Source organism: Seriola lalandi, unplaced genomic scaffold, assembly GCF_002814215.2.
Source record: "Seriola lalandi dorsalis isolate HSWRI2012SDOR001 ecotype SW California unplaced genomic scaffold, Sedor1 jcf7180002054676, whole genome shotgun sequence".
Taxonomy (NCBI): Eukaryota; Metazoa; Chordata; class Actinopteri; order Carangiformes; family Carangidae; genus Seriola; species Seriola lalandi.
In genome coordinates this window covers 80,461-100,055 of record NW_019525229.1, presented here as the reverse complement: position 1 = coordinate 100,055, position 19,595 = coordinate 80,461, and the positions used below count along the sequence as shown (strand labels likewise).

At 38.2% G+C, this 19,595-nt stretch overlaps 2 protein-coding genes and 1 pseudogene across 5 annotated transcripts in view; 2 read left to right on the top strand and 1 right to left on the bottom strand.

Annotated features, from left to right (window-relative positions):
• LOC111666433 (protein O-GlcNAcase) overlaps window positions 1-8,698 on the bottom strand; it is an 18,514-nt gene extending 9,816 nt beyond the window's left edge. The window contains exons 1-7 of the mRNA XM_023421769.1: window positions 8,538-8,698; window positions 5,839-5,890; window positions 2,635-2,732; window positions 1,759-1,889; window positions 1,487-1,658; window positions 1,298-1,396; window positions 563-832 (exon numbers count right to left, since the gene is read on the bottom strand). Of these exons, the coding sequence (XP_023277537.1) occupies window positions 563-832; window positions 1,298-1,396; window positions 1,487-1,658; window positions 1,759-1,889; window positions 2,635-2,732; window positions 5,839-5,890; window positions 8,538-8,577 (862 nt within the window). The 5' untranslated portion in view covers window positions 8,578-8,698. The remainder of the gene's footprint in view (window positions 1-562; window positions 833-1,297; window positions 1,397-1,486; window positions 1,659-1,758; window positions 1,890-2,634; window positions 2,733-5,838; window positions 5,891-8,537) is intronic.
• Window positions 8,642-13,816, top strand: LOC147818219 (uncharacterized; annotated as a pseudogene).
• Window positions 13,817-14,749: 933 nt separating this feature from the next.
• On the top strand, window positions 14,750-19,484 carry LOC111666437 (E3 ubiquitin-protein ligase TRIM39-like). 4 transcript variants are annotated; one of them, XM_023421772.2, is made up of 8 exons: window positions 14,750-14,840; window positions 15,426-15,992; window positions 16,103-16,198; window positions 16,795-17,028; window positions 17,394-17,541; window positions 17,659-17,685; window positions 18,527-18,672; window positions 18,777-19,484. In XM_023421772.2, the coding sequence occupies exons 2-8, from the start codon at window positions 15,429-15,431 to the stop codon at window positions 19,206-19,208; spliced, it is 1,647 nt and encodes a 548-aa protein (XP_023277540.1). In that variant the 5' UTR covers window positions 14,750-14,840; window positions 15,426-15,428; the 3' UTR covers window positions 19,209-19,484. The 4 variants fall into 4 exon arrangements, with proteins under 4 accessions (XP_023277540.1, XP_087034231.1, XP_087034232.1 ...); XM_087178105.1 differs by having other exon boundaries at window positions 14,769-14,867; XM_087178104.1 differs by lacking the exon at window positions 14,750-14,840 and adding an exon at window positions 14,946-15,063.
• Window positions 19,485-19,595: the final 111 nt, after the last annotated feature.

The following is a 19,595-nucleotide window of genomic DNA, read 5'->3' as shown; positions in this document are numbered from 1 at the left end:
ACCACCACCACCGAGTCTTCAGAAAAACATGTCATGCAACAGTGGTTTCTCTTCTACATTTTTCCATTCAACTCCCTTGTTTCCTCTTTCTTTCTCATGTGTTTTACCATCAGAGTAAATTAAATACAATAAATATGAAGCAAATAACAAATTAAGGGCTACAGCTCCACCATTATAGAGGTCTAACACAGTTTCATTCTAACAATTTCTGTGAGTAGATCCACTTTGCTGCGAGAGTAGATGGAAATTAATGAAACTCAGTATTAGGGAAATATTTATTTTCTGTGAAACTAAGCTGAAAGCTTATTGAGTGGCTTTGTCCAGAACAACAGATGGAGCTCTTAATTCCTAGAAGTTAATTCAGTTGTTAAGTAATATCAGCAACATTTCTGTCAGATGGTTAAAATTGTGTTTGTTGCTAAGCAACACTAGCTTATTAAACATTTCTGCAAAAGCAATGACACTAACTGTACATGGCTGTGGTCTGGCAGAGCAAATATTCATTTATTAACTTGGGACATCTCCTGTCTCATTAATGCTACTTCCATCTGCCTTCCCTCACCTTTCCTCTCCTCTTTTCCAGCTCTGTACCAGCTTCCCAGCGTATGCAGTGGGATGTAGTTGGCTTCAAACTCGCAGTTGGGGTTGAGCAACAGGCCCCTAAGGTGGCTCCTCAGCTGAGGCTCCCGACCCTTGAAAGGCCCCAGGAAGAGACGTCTGGAGTCATAGTCATTAGCGTGCAGGTTGTCCCAGATGAGCGGGGGGCGCTGGAGGACAGACTCCACCTCAGCCAGGCAGTCTACAGATAGTTTCCTAGAGATGACTTTACTGCCTGTGAGCGAGTGAGGAGGGAAAGGTTTTCAGAAATGACAACAGGACAGTGACATGAATAAGTTGGTAAAATAATCATCAATCAGTGTATTTGAACTTTGTGTTTGTGGTACACAGCATATCTTCTGATGCGGAGAACAGAGTCAAGTGATAAAATTCAAGAAATGAAGAGAGTAGGCAAAAATGTCTGTAAATGTGTGTGTTTCTACTGTACTTCCATATGAATGTGGGCGAATGTGCACCTACATCGTTTTTTTGTTCTGTGGAGGAGGTTGTGTGTGGATTTGTGCCTCCACTTATTTGCATGTGTGCATGCCGAGCTCTGTTTTGCCCGTGTGTGCATGTGTGCTGTTGTTAGCAGAACAAATTGCAGGTCAACTAATGAGGCGAAAAACAAAAAACAAAAACTGTACTTAAAAACCCTGTTTCATGTCTGCAGTAATACAGCTTGTTATTTGTCTCTCACCTGTCCAGATGACAGTTATGTTGGGGAGCAGGTCCTCTCCTACAGTCTGCAGGTAGGGAGACTTGGATACACTGGGAGAACACAGAGAACCACAGTACTCTACAGGGAGAGAGAAAGACTTATGTTGAAGTTTAAGAAAAAAAATGTATGAAATCCTGTAAACCATAAGTTTTCCACCTTCATTCCTACCTGTTGGGCAAAAGAGGAAGACAGGCGGTTCCCCCAAGAACCGATAGATCTCATTTGTTACATTGACCTGAGCATGGGCGAATGAAGAGAAGGCCTCGCTGTCGGCCTGACACATGGAGTGATCGATGTCATCAAACAGAATGGCAAATGCCTGGCAACCCAGGTCTGATACCTAAAGAGAGAGAGAGAGAGAGAGGTTGTTTATGAGATGGGTCGAACCATGAAACAATGACATTGCAGTAGTATTTATAATCTTATCGCATGTTGTCTACCTGTCTCAGCTTGCGTTTGAGCAGCGTCAGGTCACAGGCAGAAGAGAAGACGATGTCCTGACCAGGAGAGAGGGCGTAAACAAACTTCAGGCCTCTCGACTGGGCCTCCACTATGAGCGTACGCAACTGAGCTGAGGGGAGAGAAAAAATCTTTCATTTGAAATTTAAAGTGAAACTGAATGAGACACACCGGCCAAAATAAAAGAGAAATAACTAATAGAGAGGGAAGGATATATGAGGCAGTGTGATGCAAAGAGGGGAGATTAGCAAATTGAGAAATACAGGACTTTTAGCAAAAGTCCTTCAATACAATGCATATATAAGAACAAAAAACAATTACACTCGTCTGAGAGTGCTATATAATTAACTGTTCTCTCTTATCTCAATTTTAAGCATCTCTAAGGGAGTTCAGCTTGGCTCTAAAGCCTCCTGGCTAACGCTGTCCACTCTTCAGGGAACAATAAAAAATAGTATAATGGACAACATAAAAACTGTTGACCCCTTAATGATGGTAATGAAAAATTAATTTAATAGTAATATCGAGAAGGCATGTTCATATTTGGGACAGGGAATATTCACCCTGATGGAAGATAGAATGTCCTGCGGCAGTTCTGGTGCAGATCTGGAAACAAGTCCAGTCTGCAGCCAGTCCTCAGAACATGTCCGAGCTCTTTGGAGTCAAATGAGCCTCAAATTATAAAAACATAAGTGCTGTAGTACCCCACTGATTTAGCTCCTGTTACATTGTCAATTAAAAGAAGTTGATAGAAAATGATTAAATTCATAGCTCAGCAGTAAAAACTGGTTGCATGTATGGTTGGATGACTGCTCAAACAGACTGATAGATGGAGAGATGGAGAGATGGGATGACCTTACCCTCCTCTTCAGGAGAATAGACTTCTCTCCACAGCAGTCTGTGTTTTAAGTCGTCTTTCGGTCCGTACAGGTAGGTGTTCAACCCCCAACTCTGCATCCTGGTGGATAAAGACAGGAACGTTAAGTGTTTAAGGTCAAGTCTTTGCTAAATCTGTGAATCAGGAGCAAGGGGGGAAAAGAAGACAGTAAGAGAGGGCTTTTAATTTCTCAGATTCAACATCAGAACTTTCACTTCCATATAATACCTGCAAATAGTTTTTTTTACTTCAATCTTTTTGTCATTAGAATCCACTCTAGTTTTACACAGCAGCTCAAATTTAGATTTAATTTAAATTCTGCTTTAAATTCTTTTTATCCTATACGTCACTCTATAAATACTTGGTAAATATAATTTTTTCTTTGTATTGCGGTAAATCAGTTGTGAGGTTGGAGTCATGGCGGGACAGAGAAGAAGAGCTGAGAGTGAGTGAATGAATGAGGCAAGAGCAGAGGGAGGGAAAAAAAACAGAAAAACAACAAGCAGCAAGAAAATAGATCCAGTGTATCGATCGTGGGGCTCCATGCCCGCCTCAGTTACAGGAAATGACCTCCTGAATTATAAATAGAGCATAGTACTAGGAGTGAAACAAAATCTACATCAGCATGCATTGACACAGACACATACACACAAATAAAAACATGAATCTTGCTCTCTCTCTCTCTCTCTCTCTCTCTGTCTCTCTGGACACGGACCAGCTCTCTCTTGTCATTTGTGGGTGGACTGTGTTCTCACTCTCTCTCTCTCTGCTTCATTTCCTGGACAGATGGTACGCAAGTCGCCTCCACAAAGCTGCAGCCTACCTCCCTCAAATGCACAATTGTGCACACACACTAACGTACTGTAGCCCCACTCTGCCAAACTTATGCAACACTCAGTGTATGAATTTTTTCTGCACCCCACACTTGAGTCTAAAAAAGTAAACCTATAAATAAACCTGGAGCCCACACACTCAGCTGCTGCCACACTGACAAAGTTTTGGAAGTCAAATCCATCCTCATAGCGGTGATGGCCTGGTTAACCAAGTGTAGCTGCACCTGTACAGACAACACGCATCATAAAGCGTATATCACATGGCACATGATAGTGAGTAGATCATGGTTACAGATTGTCTGTTTTTATTATTATATTATAAAATCATAATAATAGGAACGGAAAAATTGCAATATAATGGTTTTGGTCTGTATTTTTAAGATCAGTGGAAAGCAGAGAGCAGAGGGAACAACTTCTCTTTGGGGATGCAGACGGCTGCTCCTATTGGCTGCTGACGTACAAAACTGTGTCACGGCTCCCAACAGGGATTTATGTCATTCCACTCATATGTAAGATCAGCGTGTCTTCAAGAATTAATTGGTCCCTAATAACTACAATGCGTGCACATGACTTAATATAAATGTAAATGAAAAGGGAACTCTACATACTCCATTAGTGCACTGACTCATATTTGACAGACTGTTGTTCCATTATTAGTGTGTTCATGTTTTGTTCTCTATGAATGGACTGCAGATGCTTTAAATGGTGCTTTGACTGAAATAGTCTTTTAGTATTCTACTGTAGTTCTCTGTGATGGAAATCCCTGTGAGCTGATTCATGCTGTAAGAGCTTGTCTCTCTTTGTGATGAAACTGTTAAAAAAAACTGTCGGGCAGACTCAGCAATGAGCCGCCTTTGTTTTGTTTAGTCAAAGGAGACTTGGCTCATGACCCTGTTTCCTTTATGTTGGATTACACTCACTTGGAGCACTCATACTGTATAGATTATCTCTATTATTGATTATCTTGAATGTTGATTGTAACTGCTTTAAATGGCGTTTGTCCACATTTTTTAATGATGCCGTGATGCTTAGGTCTCATCTGTAAAAGAGAGACCTCAGCATTAAATTGGTATTAGCATACTCTGTCTGCCAACAGTGACTGAGCAGCTCCCTGGTGTGAACATCTCAGCATGGAAAAAAACAGCCTTGTTGCTAAATAAAGAGCTTGGAGCTCAGCAAAACTTACCTCAATAAAGGTTACATAGAGGACACATACATTCTCTATTAGCATTCATAAACGTACTGATTATAGATAAAGAAAATGTAGCAAAAAATAACTTTTACTACCATTTATTCATTCCTCGTTACAACACAACAGAGTATGTCGGAGTTGCTCTTACCATTGAATAGTTTAACCGAATTTCATAAATGGTGTAGCAGAATGACCCACATTTAGACTTTGATTAAGAGGCTTTTCAACCCAATTTGTGTTTTTGTGTCATTAAATGGACAAAGATATTGAACATCAAAAAGTCTGGAGATTGAAATTCTGTACCACACCGTTTACTGTTAGTGCTGACATGCAGACACTGGACAAGTCTACAGCCATGCTGGTAGCTCTGAGACTTGCTTCAGCAGGTCTTAGTTTAGTGCGGTACAATGCAAACATTGGCTAAATAGCTCTAAATGCAAAGTACAGCTGAGGCAAATGAGAATATCGTCAAGTTATTGCAGTTCATCTTGAGGGGAACATGAATACCTGTAACAAGGTGCATGGCAATCTACCTAATAGTTTCTTTCATTTAAAACCACAAATGATGCCGGAGGAAAAGACAAGGAATCACCAAAGTCATAAAAGTTCATCCTCTGGGCACCGTGAATATCTGTACAAAATGTCATAGCAATCCTCAACATAGTTGTTAAGATACTTCAGTCTGGACCAAAGTGATGGACTGACAGACAGAGAGTACCATCCCTAGTGCTGCAACACTAGCATGGCTAAAAGAAAAGGTAGGGAACCAAATGGCCAGCATCTCATATATCATCCCCTTTCTCTATCCTTCCACCATAAAAAAATACATCTGCCCCCTCCCTCGCCCCCATCTGTCATCCATGGCTGAGCCTTAGGACTGAGGATGAGCCTGCCCTTTGCTATGGTGTCATTTTGCGTCAGTGATCTCTCTCTGGTCTGCTTGGCACTGAAATAAACATGTGCAACTGGGTTTAGGCCAGAGGCGTCAGGTCAGTGGCTCCTGAGTTCACCCTATTCATGTGAACATGAAAACATCCCCTCTGACAAAGTTAACAAGACATATGCACAACTGTGATCACAGTGGACATACAGAGCAGCACATGCAGGGTTATAGACAAACACCTGGTTCATTAGCTTCTTTAAAAAATGTTAACAGACTCACCATTGGAAGAGAACTTTCCTCTGATCCATAGACCACGGCCTCCCATAGAATCCTGGGTAGGAAAAAGAAAAATTAAATAACTGCATACATGTCACATTACTACTACAACTGACACCTAACTAACACCTCTTACAGTACTGATAAGCTCTGCAAAGTCATGCAGACTGCTTCTATAATTCATCTGTTTACTATCTTATGCTGTGATAGTTTGTGTAAATCCTTTTCTACATATGACATATTTTACATATTTGCATCTTTATTGACAAGTAAATGTGTAAACACTGAAACAGAGACTTTTTCCATTAATGTTATCTTCACTGTAAAAAATTTCCACACTTTTCATGATTATATATATATATATATATATATATATATATATAAGGGAAAAAAAGAAAATGCACCCTATGTTTATGACTCAGTAGATTGAAAATTTAAATTACATTGTAAAATTTTCAGTTTAACATTGATGGCCTGTACTAGTAAATGTCATATATAGTTCACTAGGCTGTTTTACAGTTCATCTGCCGCTCTACAGCATTTATTCACAAACTAGACACTTATCAGCTACTGGGCACTGTTCGCTGACATTACAGCTACAGCGCTCTATGTATAGGCATAAAGCAATGAAAAGTACTCCAGAGCTTACTTGGTCACATCCCCTCTGTGCTTGGCAGTGGCATAAATCATCTCCAGCTCCACTCTTTTAGAAATGGGAGCATCTCTAAGGTCCCTCTCCCTCCTCTGTGTTTTTGAATAAGTCTGCTATGTGTGCGTGTGTGTGTCTGTGTGTGTGGGTTCGTGTATGTGTGTGCAGTAAGTGGGTCATAGTGACAAGTAAATCAGATCCATGAACAATCCAGTGTGATTTCTCCCGAATGCCTGTGGGGAGCGTGTATTTTGCTGTACATGTGTATGACATGTCTACCTGTGCACATGCATGTGGGCTTGTGAAGCGCTCCCCGCTAAGCCAGACTCAATTACTAACCCTGCTGGATGCCACCACATGGGATTGAGAAACACAGAGGTTTGAGGGGGTCCACCAAGGTGTGATAAAGGTGTGCGCGCGCGCGTGTGTGTGTGTGTGTGTGTGTGTGTGTGTGTGTGTGTGAGAGAGAGAGAGAGAGAGAGACAATAAACACATCCCAAAGGCTGTGAAACCAGATTAGCTGAGATTCAAAGAGCTGGAGAGTTGAAACAGTGGACAAAGACACCAGTGCAGAAGCAGCTAGTCAACTGACCAAAATTAAATGGCAACTATTTAATAATCAATTGTCGTTCAAGTCATTTAATGACCAACAATGCAAACATCTATTTTTATAATTTTCATTAGGATATGTTGGTGTTTTGAACAAAATATTTAAGGACGGCTCTGGGAACTTGCCATGTCACATTTCATAGACTTGATTAATGCATTAATTAAAAATAACTGATGACAATGTATATTTAGTTGCAGCAATACAGCTTATTTAAAAAGATGACAGACATATTTCTGTTATAAGAAATAATTATTTTTTATCACATAGGACTATTCTCACTATTAATAAGCCACCTTTCTGTTTATCTCATCTTCATTATAACTACCAAACACAATACATTGTGGTATCATGGCTTCACAGCTATAATCAATAAACAGTAAAAATTGTTAGTAGTGAATTATTATTTTGTATAATTGTATGATGTTTTCACCTGTTCTAACTAGTATGAACAAACATGTATTAAATGCATGTGGATTATTATTGTTGTTGTCTGGTAAAAAAATATTAGAAACCCTTCACATTTAACATGTATGACATAATATGCACTGTATTGTGTCATCTCACCATTGGAATAATCACTTTATCACACACTGAATTAAGAGGCGTACTTGCATGTTGTGTGTGTGGCTGTGATGTGAGAGGGTGTGTTAAGGGAGAGGTGTATGTCACAACTACCACCTTCTTTCTATAAATTTCATCATCAGATTCTTCTCCTTCTTCCTCTCCATTTTCTGCAGTAATTATTCTGTGTGCTAGTGTTCTGCTTAACTTTTCCTCCTCTTTATCATCATTATCCACATTCTCACCACATTATCATTATCAATACTCTTGTTTATTGGGGTCCTCAAAGTGTCTTCTTCATTATTTCATCATCTTCATCATTACAGCTTTGTCCCTCACATCCTGTCACAGTATCTCCATTATCATCATTACTGTCATGTCATCCTAACAAACAACTTCATCCTAGTTTCCAGTCAACATTACAATCGTCATCATCATCACAATCTTCACTTTCACCATTATTATTATTATGAGCATCATCACAGCATCTTTGTTTCCACCATTAACACTGTTATCGTCATCAGAGTCATCACCATTGGAATCACTGTCATCATCATCTTCATGCCACCAGCCATTAAGCAGAGTATTTCCTTTCCTTACACTGCAGCCTTTGAACCAGACAGTACTGAATGCTTTTCACCGCCTGCTCTTTGATCTCCACTGCAAGCCTGACTGATCACCACCACACCATCTAATAAATACCTTTATATCCTAACCTATGTCAGTGTATATTACCACTCCCACGCCCCCTTACACTAGGGGACGAAACGCTTGTTTGCAAATGTAGGTCAAACGGTGGTCTATTCAAAATCATCTCCCCGGGGTAAGAAAAAAAATCACATGATCTGACAGAAGGTTAGTTATGAAGTCGGCCGCTCTTACCTTCCACCACCCCACAAAGAAACTGCTTCTTCTCCTCCATCCTGTCCTCAACCCCGCTGCCTCCCTCCGCTTCCAGTCGGCTCCAAATAAGCGAGGGAGACGAGATGCTCTCCCCGTCTGTCAGCCTAGATATCGGGGATATTCTTCATGCTTCTCCTCGATCTGCCTCCACCTCCTCTTCTCCCTCTCCTTCTCTCTACATCGCTGGAGCACTCGTGCTGCGTTCAGGTGACCAGCGGAAACGCCTTCTCACAAGCACCAAAGTTGTAATTGCAGGTACAATCACGTGATTTATCATAATTGAGGATCATGAAGAAAAAAAAATTAACAACACTGTGCCTGCAAAGAGACACACCTACCCTGCTTCATACTGGTTCATTGATAAATATTAGGTTGATTTAAATAGTAATACGGATGATACAGTAGAAATCCTGTCTTAATCACAAAGTAAATAATTATGTGTAATAGTAATTATGATTATTTCGACAAGGCAAAGCATATTTCATGCACAGATAATTGAAAGTGCTTTTCATATTGCATTTCAAATATAAAAAAAATCATAATTCTTCCTTATATTTCTTTATGCCATGGGACTGTAAAAATCCAGTAGAAAAAAAATTGCATCGACAATTTTAATTGTAGAGATTTTGACAGGAGGAAAAACACAGGTGTATCCCATATCGTTAATAATAATAGCTGCGTTCCATTTAGGTAAGTGACTTCCACGGCCCTGGTGTTGTGTGTGTTGCCTTGCTTGTTTTGCTTAGTTGGATACGTAATGGAACAGAACCGCCTGTGTGGAGATAAAAATGGCCGACCTATTATAATGTTTTGTGCTAGCAGGGGACGGAAGAAGTTGACAGCCAGCCTCCACAACTTTTAACGGTAACCGGTCACGTTTGACATACACCTACACAGACCAGTTTTATCATATATAAATCACATAAATTTAACGTTAAGTCCAATATTAGCTTGCCTTTTAGCTAGTCCTCACCATCTCCTTAGCTAACCGTTAGCTAGTTTGACGTATTTTCATCAGCTAGCTTAAAAGTGGTTGCTAACTTTGTCAGCCGTTTAGTGCTGTGCGGGATGGGAGCGTGAAATATAGAACAATTACTATAGTTAAACAATGTTTTCTATCATTATAGTAGCCTATACCTAACTTAGTTATTCAAAATATGAAGCAAAAGCATGAAGAATAAAGAAAAAAAACAAAGGGGAACACTAGCTAAACTAAACAGTACAGATAGCTGTAAACACAGGTTTTCTTTATCACCATTCACACATTAAAATAGGATTCAAAATAAGAAGATTTCAAGTGGAATTATTGAAGTCAATATCTTCTTTTTTTTTTTTTTTTTTTTTTAATAAAAATACATCTATTCCACACCGGATTACAGCATGTTCAACATTAATCTGTGTACAAAGTGTATTACATAGACAACACTACTTTACAATGTCCTCTCCGTGCCCATTCTCCACAAAGACATTTTCATAAATGCTGACTCCCTTACTTAGATCCTATCCATCTTTTGTATTTGTAATTTCTCTGTTTCTCCTCATAATTCCGATTTTTGTCGGCAGCCTTGAAGGCAACATCTGCCTCCGCTTTCACTCTCCTGCCGCACAGGCGCACTGGCTGCATGTTAGGAAGATGAACAAGGTGTATACACCTCAGTGTGTGTTTGTTTGTTTGTGCCTGATTTGTCATATTTGACATGTGAGGAGCATGGTGGTGAGGTGGCTTAATTGTTCTTAAATACTTCAGAAATATACACTGCTATGCTAAGCAAAAGCTTTCTTGGAGACTGTTTCGAAAAAACTGTCAGGATTATAAAACAATGTCAACAATGTTTAAGGTAAAATACTGCTCTAATTTCTGTCCCTTGTAGTATAATAGTCTGTACAAATTTAGTACACAATATTGTACACTTACAATTGTAATGACTTGTAATATTTGTGTTTGTAGCCCATCAAATACATGGAAATATATCTTTGTATATTTCTTATGGTATAATATTGAATAATGTAAATAGGCCTCTGTATAAATGTGGCTGTGAGCATCACCTGCTGGAATGAAATTCAATTACACCAGTGCCACATCAGTGGGTGAACACCACAGGGTGTGGTTTATTTTTCATAGTGGATACTTGGTCAATGAAACAGAAAAAAGAGGTCAGAGTTCTCAGAAATACACAGAATTATCTTGAAAATGTATTTAAATGTGTGCAGTGTATGAAAATGGACACTGCCACTTTATATTGTGTTGTCAGGATCATCAACATACCCATCAGCCGTCAAAAAGATATGAAACATTTTATACATAATACATGTATATTAATAATATATTTTTATGAAATATAATTATTTCTTACTATTTAAACTTTTCATTATTTGATGTCAGTCTGTCTATCTAGGTTGAGATGGACCAGTGCACAGTCTGAGGAGAGCCAACAGTGAATTACTGTACACTTAGCATGGTTATACTCTTCTCTATTTGGAAGTCTGAGAGACATGTGCATTATATGTTTGCTTATGCTATACAATACAGATGAATGCTCATACCAGAGAAGAGAGGATTGATTTTGACAGGCTGTTAAGCAGGCTAAACCTTTCCCCCTTGACGATAAAAAAAACCTTTTTCTCACCTCAAACATGCCATAAATACATATAGGTATGCAGACAGTAAATTTTGCTCAGAATTGTCAGGTGATTATGTTGCTGATAGTTAAATGGCTATGTTTTCCATATGGTTGAACATGTTATCAAATCCTTAAATTACCACATAATGCACTATATTTCCAAACAATCACTATTGCAATGGATTTCTTTGTGTATGTTATGTTGTGATTACTTATGCTGCATGTTGATGTGTATATGTTTCTGTTTGTTTCTTAGTATAACAAATCGGACAGAAAATGACATCATCACAAACATGACTAGTGGGAACTTTTTGTGGATCGGTCTACACAGGGAAAAACTGTCGTCTGATGGAGGCACCTCTCTGTTCCGACACTGGGCCAAAGGAGAACCAAACTCTATCGGAGAGCAATGTGTCACCACAGCATTCAGTGACTCAGGACAGTGGTCAGATGATAATTGCTCCCTCAGTTTCCCATTCATCTGCTTCAGAACAAGTAATGGATTTTATTTCTACTCTCATATACCATGTAGAGGTTTGTTGTTAGATTAAGGCATGTTCGGATATATATAAATAGATATATATAAGCAAATATTAATTCCTAACTTAACCTTGAAATCAACCGGGAAGATCAAATTCACAATGGAAAGATTTGTTGAATAGGACAGTATTGAAAAATTATATTAATATAAGGAAATTATTTTTGTCTTGAAGGTGAATTATTTAGCTTCAAAGAAATTTCACAAAACCACAAAAATCAAGTCAAATCAGATCAAATCATACACTCTCATTGAAAGAATTTTTTCACAACTGGAAAGGCATTAGAAAAAAACAGAAAGGGCTTGACAATCACTGAGGATAAAAACTGGATTTTTAACATTGTTAACTAATGGCAATATACCCATGATCTATATACGTATATAAATAATTCTTGTCAGTATATCATTTTATTTGAAAAAGCATGGAGTAGATTGAACCTACAGGATAGTAGTGAAATGATCAAGTGATTTGCAAGTTGGAGTTAATCATCATTAGGAGTAGTGATTATGTCAGTAATATAATAAGTCAACATGATTTACCGAAATATGTTATATGCATCAAACACCTTATGAATTAAGAAACAACAAACCAACAATTCTTATACTTTCAGTCTTATACACTGAGTTGCTTTCTTTGTCTCAGTTCCACCCAACGCAGAAAACTTCACCTCAACAGGACAAAATGACACCAGTATCACTCTGCACTGAAATAAAGTGAATGACAATGTCAGCTTTTTTCTCCAGGTTAATGGTACAGAGATAAACATCATGGCACCAGATGGAGATGGACCAGTAACTCACACAGTCTCATCTCTCACTGCTGGAACTAAATACACATTCACTCTCTTCTCTATGCTTGAGAACATCAAAAGCAGTGGAGTAAACATCACTGCAATTACTGGTGAGATATTTTATTTTTTCACTATGTCTTTACTGTAATGTGACCGCAACCCTCTTCATTTCTCAGTTACTGGAAGCAGTAGCTTAAATTGAACCCAATGTGCTTGAAAGCTGATACATTTTCTCCTTAAAGGTGAGCAGTTGTTGGACAGTTAATAATAATTACCTACAGCAATAGTATCATTTTCTTTTTACATTTAAAAATCAATTCCCTTCCTCCTTCATGTACCAAAGACTTTTTCTTCAGTTTCCTCCTTCCTTCCCTTGTTCAGTCATGAGTGTCATCTTAGCATTTGTAAGAGGACACTGACAACATAATCTTACCTTTCTTTTCTTTATGTAATGTAAAAATGTAAAGTATGTTTCATTTTATTGTCAGTTTTTATATCATGCAACCAAAATACAGTATGCAGACATGTACAGTACATATTAGATTTTCTAGAGATTTTAAGAAAATATGAATTCATTTGAATGTATTTTTCCTTCCATTTTGCCAAAATTGACCTTGACTCTACAAGCTACAACAAAAGGGCCTCGTAAGTATATGCATTTTTACTTTAATTTTATCGTCATTTGCCTTTGCTTTGTGTATCCAATTAATAAACTTGTTGTCATCATCTTAATCATAATTTATACCTAGTCACAACTATACTATATTTATCTTGTGTTTCATTATCTGTTATGTATCTCTTGTATTTAACACGGGCTACATCAGGCACTAGGCTAATGTTCCTTGTGTGTCTACAAAACCAAAGAATAAATACCTGCGTTATGATTTTATAAATACAAAAGATTAAACATGATTTATAAAACATACACTAATTATACCAAGTTCTCAAAGTAGTTTTCCTGGGTTTGATTCATAAATTCTATAGAGGTCATAGTTTTATATACACATGGTAAAGCAATTTTTCATTCATTTATATATATAATACTTATAATGATATAGTATAATCTAATATAAGTATAGTTATTATATTTTATATGATGTTGAATGTAAGTTATGTTGATCAAACACACTCGCATGTATATTATCGTGTGTATTCTTTCCTGTAAAATATTGTACATATTTGTCAACAGATCATTTTGTTGGATTGAACATCAAATTAAAGTCAACTATTCAGCTGTCAAACTCATATATAGAGAGTGTGTTGGCAGAGTTGAGACTAATGTCATGCCTAGTTTGTATTCACATCTGATTCAAATAATCTACAATTTATTGTGTCAAGCATTAATATCTTTTTGTTTTGTGTGTGCATGTGTCTAGCTCTGCAGACAATACAGATTGTTGCCACAGTTGAAGTCCCTGCAGGGTTAAGTCTGTTGAGACATGAGACCAGTGAAGGAAAGACAAGATGATATGGTTCTGCAAAGCAAAAACAAGTTTTTATGTTGATTAGAGATTTAACATTTTAAATTGCTTTCCTTGAAGTGAATTGCAAAAAAAATTATGATGGGAAATCAATTTTATCAAATGAAATGTAGTTTCACCTATTTGGAGAATTTTCTTAAAATAACCCTATCTCAAATTTATACAACAATACTATTCAGTATGCATTACTAATGACCTTAATATACTTTTTTGTATTTACTATTCAAAATAATTCAACGTACCATTTAGCAACTTTAGCATGCAATGATAATTTTACACAGAGAGAAAGCAAATGTCTTTCTAAAGTTTTGTTTGTTTTTTGTATTTTACTTTTTTTCACTACCATTCACAACTAATTGTCCAGATCTTCTACTTCCTTTGTGCATAGCATTATCTTTATGTGATGTTTTGAAAGAACTTTATACATTTCTTACCTCATGTGCTCCATGTAGCTATAACACGTGCAGGGATCATTCCCAAAACAAATATACAGCACTGTAATTACCTCATGCTGCGTGAATATACATAGTATGTTCCTGTCAATTTGAAATAAAGAGCCTTTTGAGTGGTGAAGTGATAAATGTGATTGTCTTGCAATGCATTTCAAAACAGTGCAAATATAACACTATTATAGAGTACAATACAAAGAAATGCTACACAATACAAACCCAGTGAGGCAGCTGATCTAGACATTACTCCTCCCACCTTGGAAAAACATTTTGGTTATAAAGCTTTGGAGGGAAAAAAAATTCCAGAGGGAGTGGTAACAGAAAACAAGGAGGACTTTAGCTTTGCAGTCCCTGTGTTTGCCTTTGCTACCTCAGAGGTCAAGTTTCACGTTGAGCAACAAGGTAAGATCAAGACAAACTAACAGATGAGTATGTTTAAGTAAACAGATACAATAATTTCAATGATGTCTATGATGTCTTTTACCAGGAAGCTATAGTGGAATATAAGAGGGACTAATATTTGAAGCCATTTGCCATCTCTCGGTGGCGTGGACAATTATGGGAGCGTGGTACAGTAAAACACTTGCAGGATGATGAATTACACTGGGTGGAAAGGAGCATGCATGTTAGTATCTGGATTTTATTTCTAGTGTATTCAGTCCATGACTGAAGCTGAATTGAGAGTGAGTTTCCGAGAGTGAGTGAGAAGCTGAGTCATGACCATGCAGCTGGACTTTGGCCAGTGGGCAGCTGTGAATTGTTTAAAGTTAATGATAAGCAAGTTCAGATGTTTCTGGTTGTACAAAAAAGTAGTTATAGTGCCCACATTAATGACAAAAGGGAGGAAATTCTGTGGTCTATAACCATATGGTAAATGTCTGTTTTTAAAGTGATTGGTAATGTCACCAAAATAAATTTCCTCTGTGACTCAGAATTATTTATTTCTTCATAATCAGTTAATACTGATCTTCTTTCTTATTTTCTCAGGTCATGGCTTCACCCTGCACTCTCCTGTCAGATGTGCAGTTTCAGTGTTGCATCTGTGAGGATGTTTTCTTTGAGCCAGTCTCCATTCCCTGTGGTCACAGCTTCTGCTTCACCTGCATCACATCACACTGGGACAGCAGCCTTGCCATCAGCTGCCCTAAATGTCAGACAGTCTTTGAGGGCCGTCCAGAGCTTTGTGAAAACTATTTCGCCAAGGAAATGTCAGAGCAGATCCGAGCAAGAAGGCAGAATGACATCATACCAGGAAAAAGCATCCATTGTGATGTGTGCGTTGGGAAGCAAACAAAGGCTTTGAAGTCCTGCCTCATGTGTCTGACCTCGTACTGTGAGAGCCACCTGGAGCCTCACCTGAGAGTTGCCACCTTGAAGATTCACAAGTTGATTGAACCTATTGCAATGCTGGAGAGCAGGATGTGTAAAAAGCACCAAAGGCTCCTGGAACTGTATTGCCGGAGTGACCAGAGGTGTGTGTGCGTGCTGTGCACCGAGACCGACCACCGCTGTCATGACACTGTCCCAGTGGAGCGAGAGAGTCAGAAAAAAAAGGTGAGGTCCTTAACTCCCCATCATCATTTTGCCATCATCCCATCAAATTCTTTGACAGCCTTTGGACTTTGATTCCAGTTTTGGGTTTAATCAATGTATGTAATGTTCAGGCTCAGATGAAAAGGATGGAGGCTGATGTTAAGCAGATGATCCAGGACAGGCTGCAGAAAGCGGAGGAGATCAAACACTCTGTGGAGCTCAGCAAAGTGAGTTCATATAAGATCACTGGATGTTTCTGTAGGAAAACTGGGCCAAAGAAGCAGCACTTTAGAATGTATAAGAAAGTAGGAAAAGAGGCTGAAAAGATGCAACCAACAACAAGAAACGTAAAACTTAATCAACCAATTCAACTAATACATATACATATACATATATATATATATATATATATATATATATGAATCATATGCTATGGCCTTCGCATATGCCTTCGCATATGCTATGGCATATATATATGTATATATATATATATATATATATATACATATATTGGTTGTATATATACACACACAGACAAATTACAGGAAAAACCAACATAAAGTGTCTTAGTAAGGTGTTTGGCCACAATAAGCCGCCAGAACAGCTTCAAAGACTGTGAAGGCCATAGCATATGATTCATATGGTTTTCACATCCATTTAGTGACCCCTCGTATGGGGTCCAAAAGTTCCCATTCAAGTAAATGTATGTTTTCGGATTGCAGTAGTACAATACTTTTTCTGCTATGCACACTCCACTACATTCCTTTTATCCATATGTACTGTATAACCCATTTAGTTATTTTTCCTTATTCAATATCTCCAGCAAAACTCAAAGAGGGACATTAGTGAAAGCATGGAGGTCTTCTCTGTACTGTTTCGTTCCATGGAGAGAAGTCAGGCTGAGCTGGTGGACACGATCCAGAAGAAGCAGGCAGCAGCAGAGGAGAGGGCAGAGAGGCTCATCGCAGAGCTGGAGCTGGAAATTAGTGAGCTGGAGAGGAAGAGAAATGAGATGGTGCAGTTTTCTCACTCTGAGGACCACCTGCATCTTCTGCAGGTCAGGAGTCAACTCACAGCAAAACGGAAAGAGGAGCAGTCAGTGTAATTACTATCATTAGCCTGAAACAATATTAAGAGATTGAGTTTCAGTGAAAGAAGGATCATTTGTTCAGTTGTCTTGCAACAAGAGGCACTACTTCTTCTCAATAATAAGAGAGAAAAACTGACCGTAAATGTGATTGTCAAACAGGGAGAAATCGATACTTAAAGCAGAGTTGTCAGACAGCATTATGAAGAAAAGAATTCTCTAACTAAAGTGAAGTTTGCTCTTACAGTGTCATCTTTATTCCCATCTCGTGTCATATTGTCTGGTCTCATCTCTGCTTTAAAGCCATTTCTCTCCTTTTTGTCTTATTTTGTCAGAGGTTTCCGGCTCTGAGTTCACCTCCATCTGCCAAAGCCTGCTCTGACATCACTGTCCATTCAGACACATGTTTGGGGACTGTAAGGAGAGCCGTGGCCAACACTGAAGAGCAGATCCAGTTGGCTTTGAAAAAGCTTTCTACTCAAGGTCAATGATAACTGCACTACAACAGTAAAAAACAGCAGCTTTAATTGAATGTCACTGACCACAGCTTGAACACATGACCACTGTTTGTATTGCTCATATATTTTAATTAATTTACAGCGCATGAGAAGATGAAGCAATATGCAGGTACAGTTTGACTTAGACAGTAAAACAAATAGTCTCACATCTTTCAGCATCTGTCACTGTTTTGTCTTTGTTACATCTTTGTCCTGTTTCTCTTCAAAATTAGTGTCAATAAATATAATATCAATGGACAGAAAATAAGAAAATGGTATAAAATCCACTGGAAGGGAGTAAAAAAAAAAGGAAAGGAAATCTGACATAGTTACAGTTACATCTGAAAAGGTTTAAGTCTGCAACATTTGTCTTCATTCTAATCTATTGAATTTTTAAAATGTATTGTTTAGTCTAAAAATGTCAACAAATTGTGACTGATATCCATCACAAGTTCCTAAAGCTCAAGGTGATGTCACCATGCTTATTTTGTTCAACCAAAATAAATTAGTAGAGCAGCAAATCCTCACATTTTAGAAAATGTAACCTGTCATTTATTTGGCATTTTTGCTTGATGAATTACCAGAGAAATTAGTTGATTACCAAAATCTTGGCGATTAATTTTCTGACAGTTGACTAATTGATTAATTGATTAATTGCTTCTGCTCTGATTGGGTTCAGTGATTGAATACTTTCTCAGCCATGAAATCAACCAACAAAACTGCAAATCATCTGTGCATATTGTGTGTATATTGCCATAGGGAAAGTCCACAGGATACTTAAAGTACTCATGCAACTGGATATTACCTGCCTTTGTAACAATGAGAAACACTAACTTAGTAACTTTTCATCAAGTACTTGTTGCATTATTTTTTTCTGAATGCCTTAACTGATGGAAACAAATAAAAAAGAATAATTTATGTAAAGAGGATTATGAAGTTTAAGTTCCATATAAATTGTATCTGTCTACCAGCTGATGTTCATCTGGACCCTGGGACAGCCAACCCTTGGCTGGTTCTGTCAGAGGATGGGACACAGGTCTGGGATGGAGATGTTGAGCAGAACTTGGTGGACATACCAGAGCGTTTTGACACAGCACCATGTGTCATTGCCACCCAGGTAAATAAAGATCTTTGTATATGTTTGTCCCTTCAAGAATATTATGTCTTTCTGTTTCACACACTGAGAAATAAACAGTGACCTGAAGTGCTCTTGCTATGCAGGGTTTCACCACAGGGAGGCACTACTGGGAGGTGGACGTGACAGACAAGACAGCGTGGGACTTGGGTGTAGCTCAACAGTCAGTCAAGAGGAAAGGCGTGGTGACACTGTGCCCAGAGGAAGGCTATCTGACTGTTTGTTTGAGGAAGGGCAGTGAGTACCGGGCATGTGCAGGACAGGCAGAGCTGCTGTGTCTCGCTCAGAGGCCACAGGTTCTTGGGGTGTTTTTGGATTACGAAGATGGGACGGTGTCCTTTTATGATGCACAGGCCCAGTCACACATCTATTCCTTTACAAAGTTCCAATTCACTGAGGCCATGTTTCCCTTTTTTAACCCAGAAATGAGTGATGGTGGCAATAACAGCTCACCACTTACCCTCTGCCCTGTCAGTGGAGTCAATGGAGGCGGGGATTTAGATGATATTACAATATGATGTCAAATGTGTATTCAGTCTGTTTATAGTTTTCTCATTTAAAACAGCATAAGATTGTTGTCTGTGTCATTTCAAACACTTATGGTTTTTGTTTCATGATTTTCAAACATTGTCTTCTGAAATCTATTGTACAGAAACGTGATTAGTTATGCTCTTCATCCCTATTTGATGTTTCATTCACAACAGTAACTACTTTCAGATATGGATGAATAATTAATATCCTATTTTTAATTTGCCTCCCTCCTTCAATAAACTTCAAACTGTTGTACCTGCTAACCTTTCCTCCTCCTCCTCCTCATTCATCTTCCCATCACTTGTGCTTGATCAAAAAGTAACACCTTGAGCATATACCTGCCCCTTTCAAATAATATTTGTCCATAGCCATTA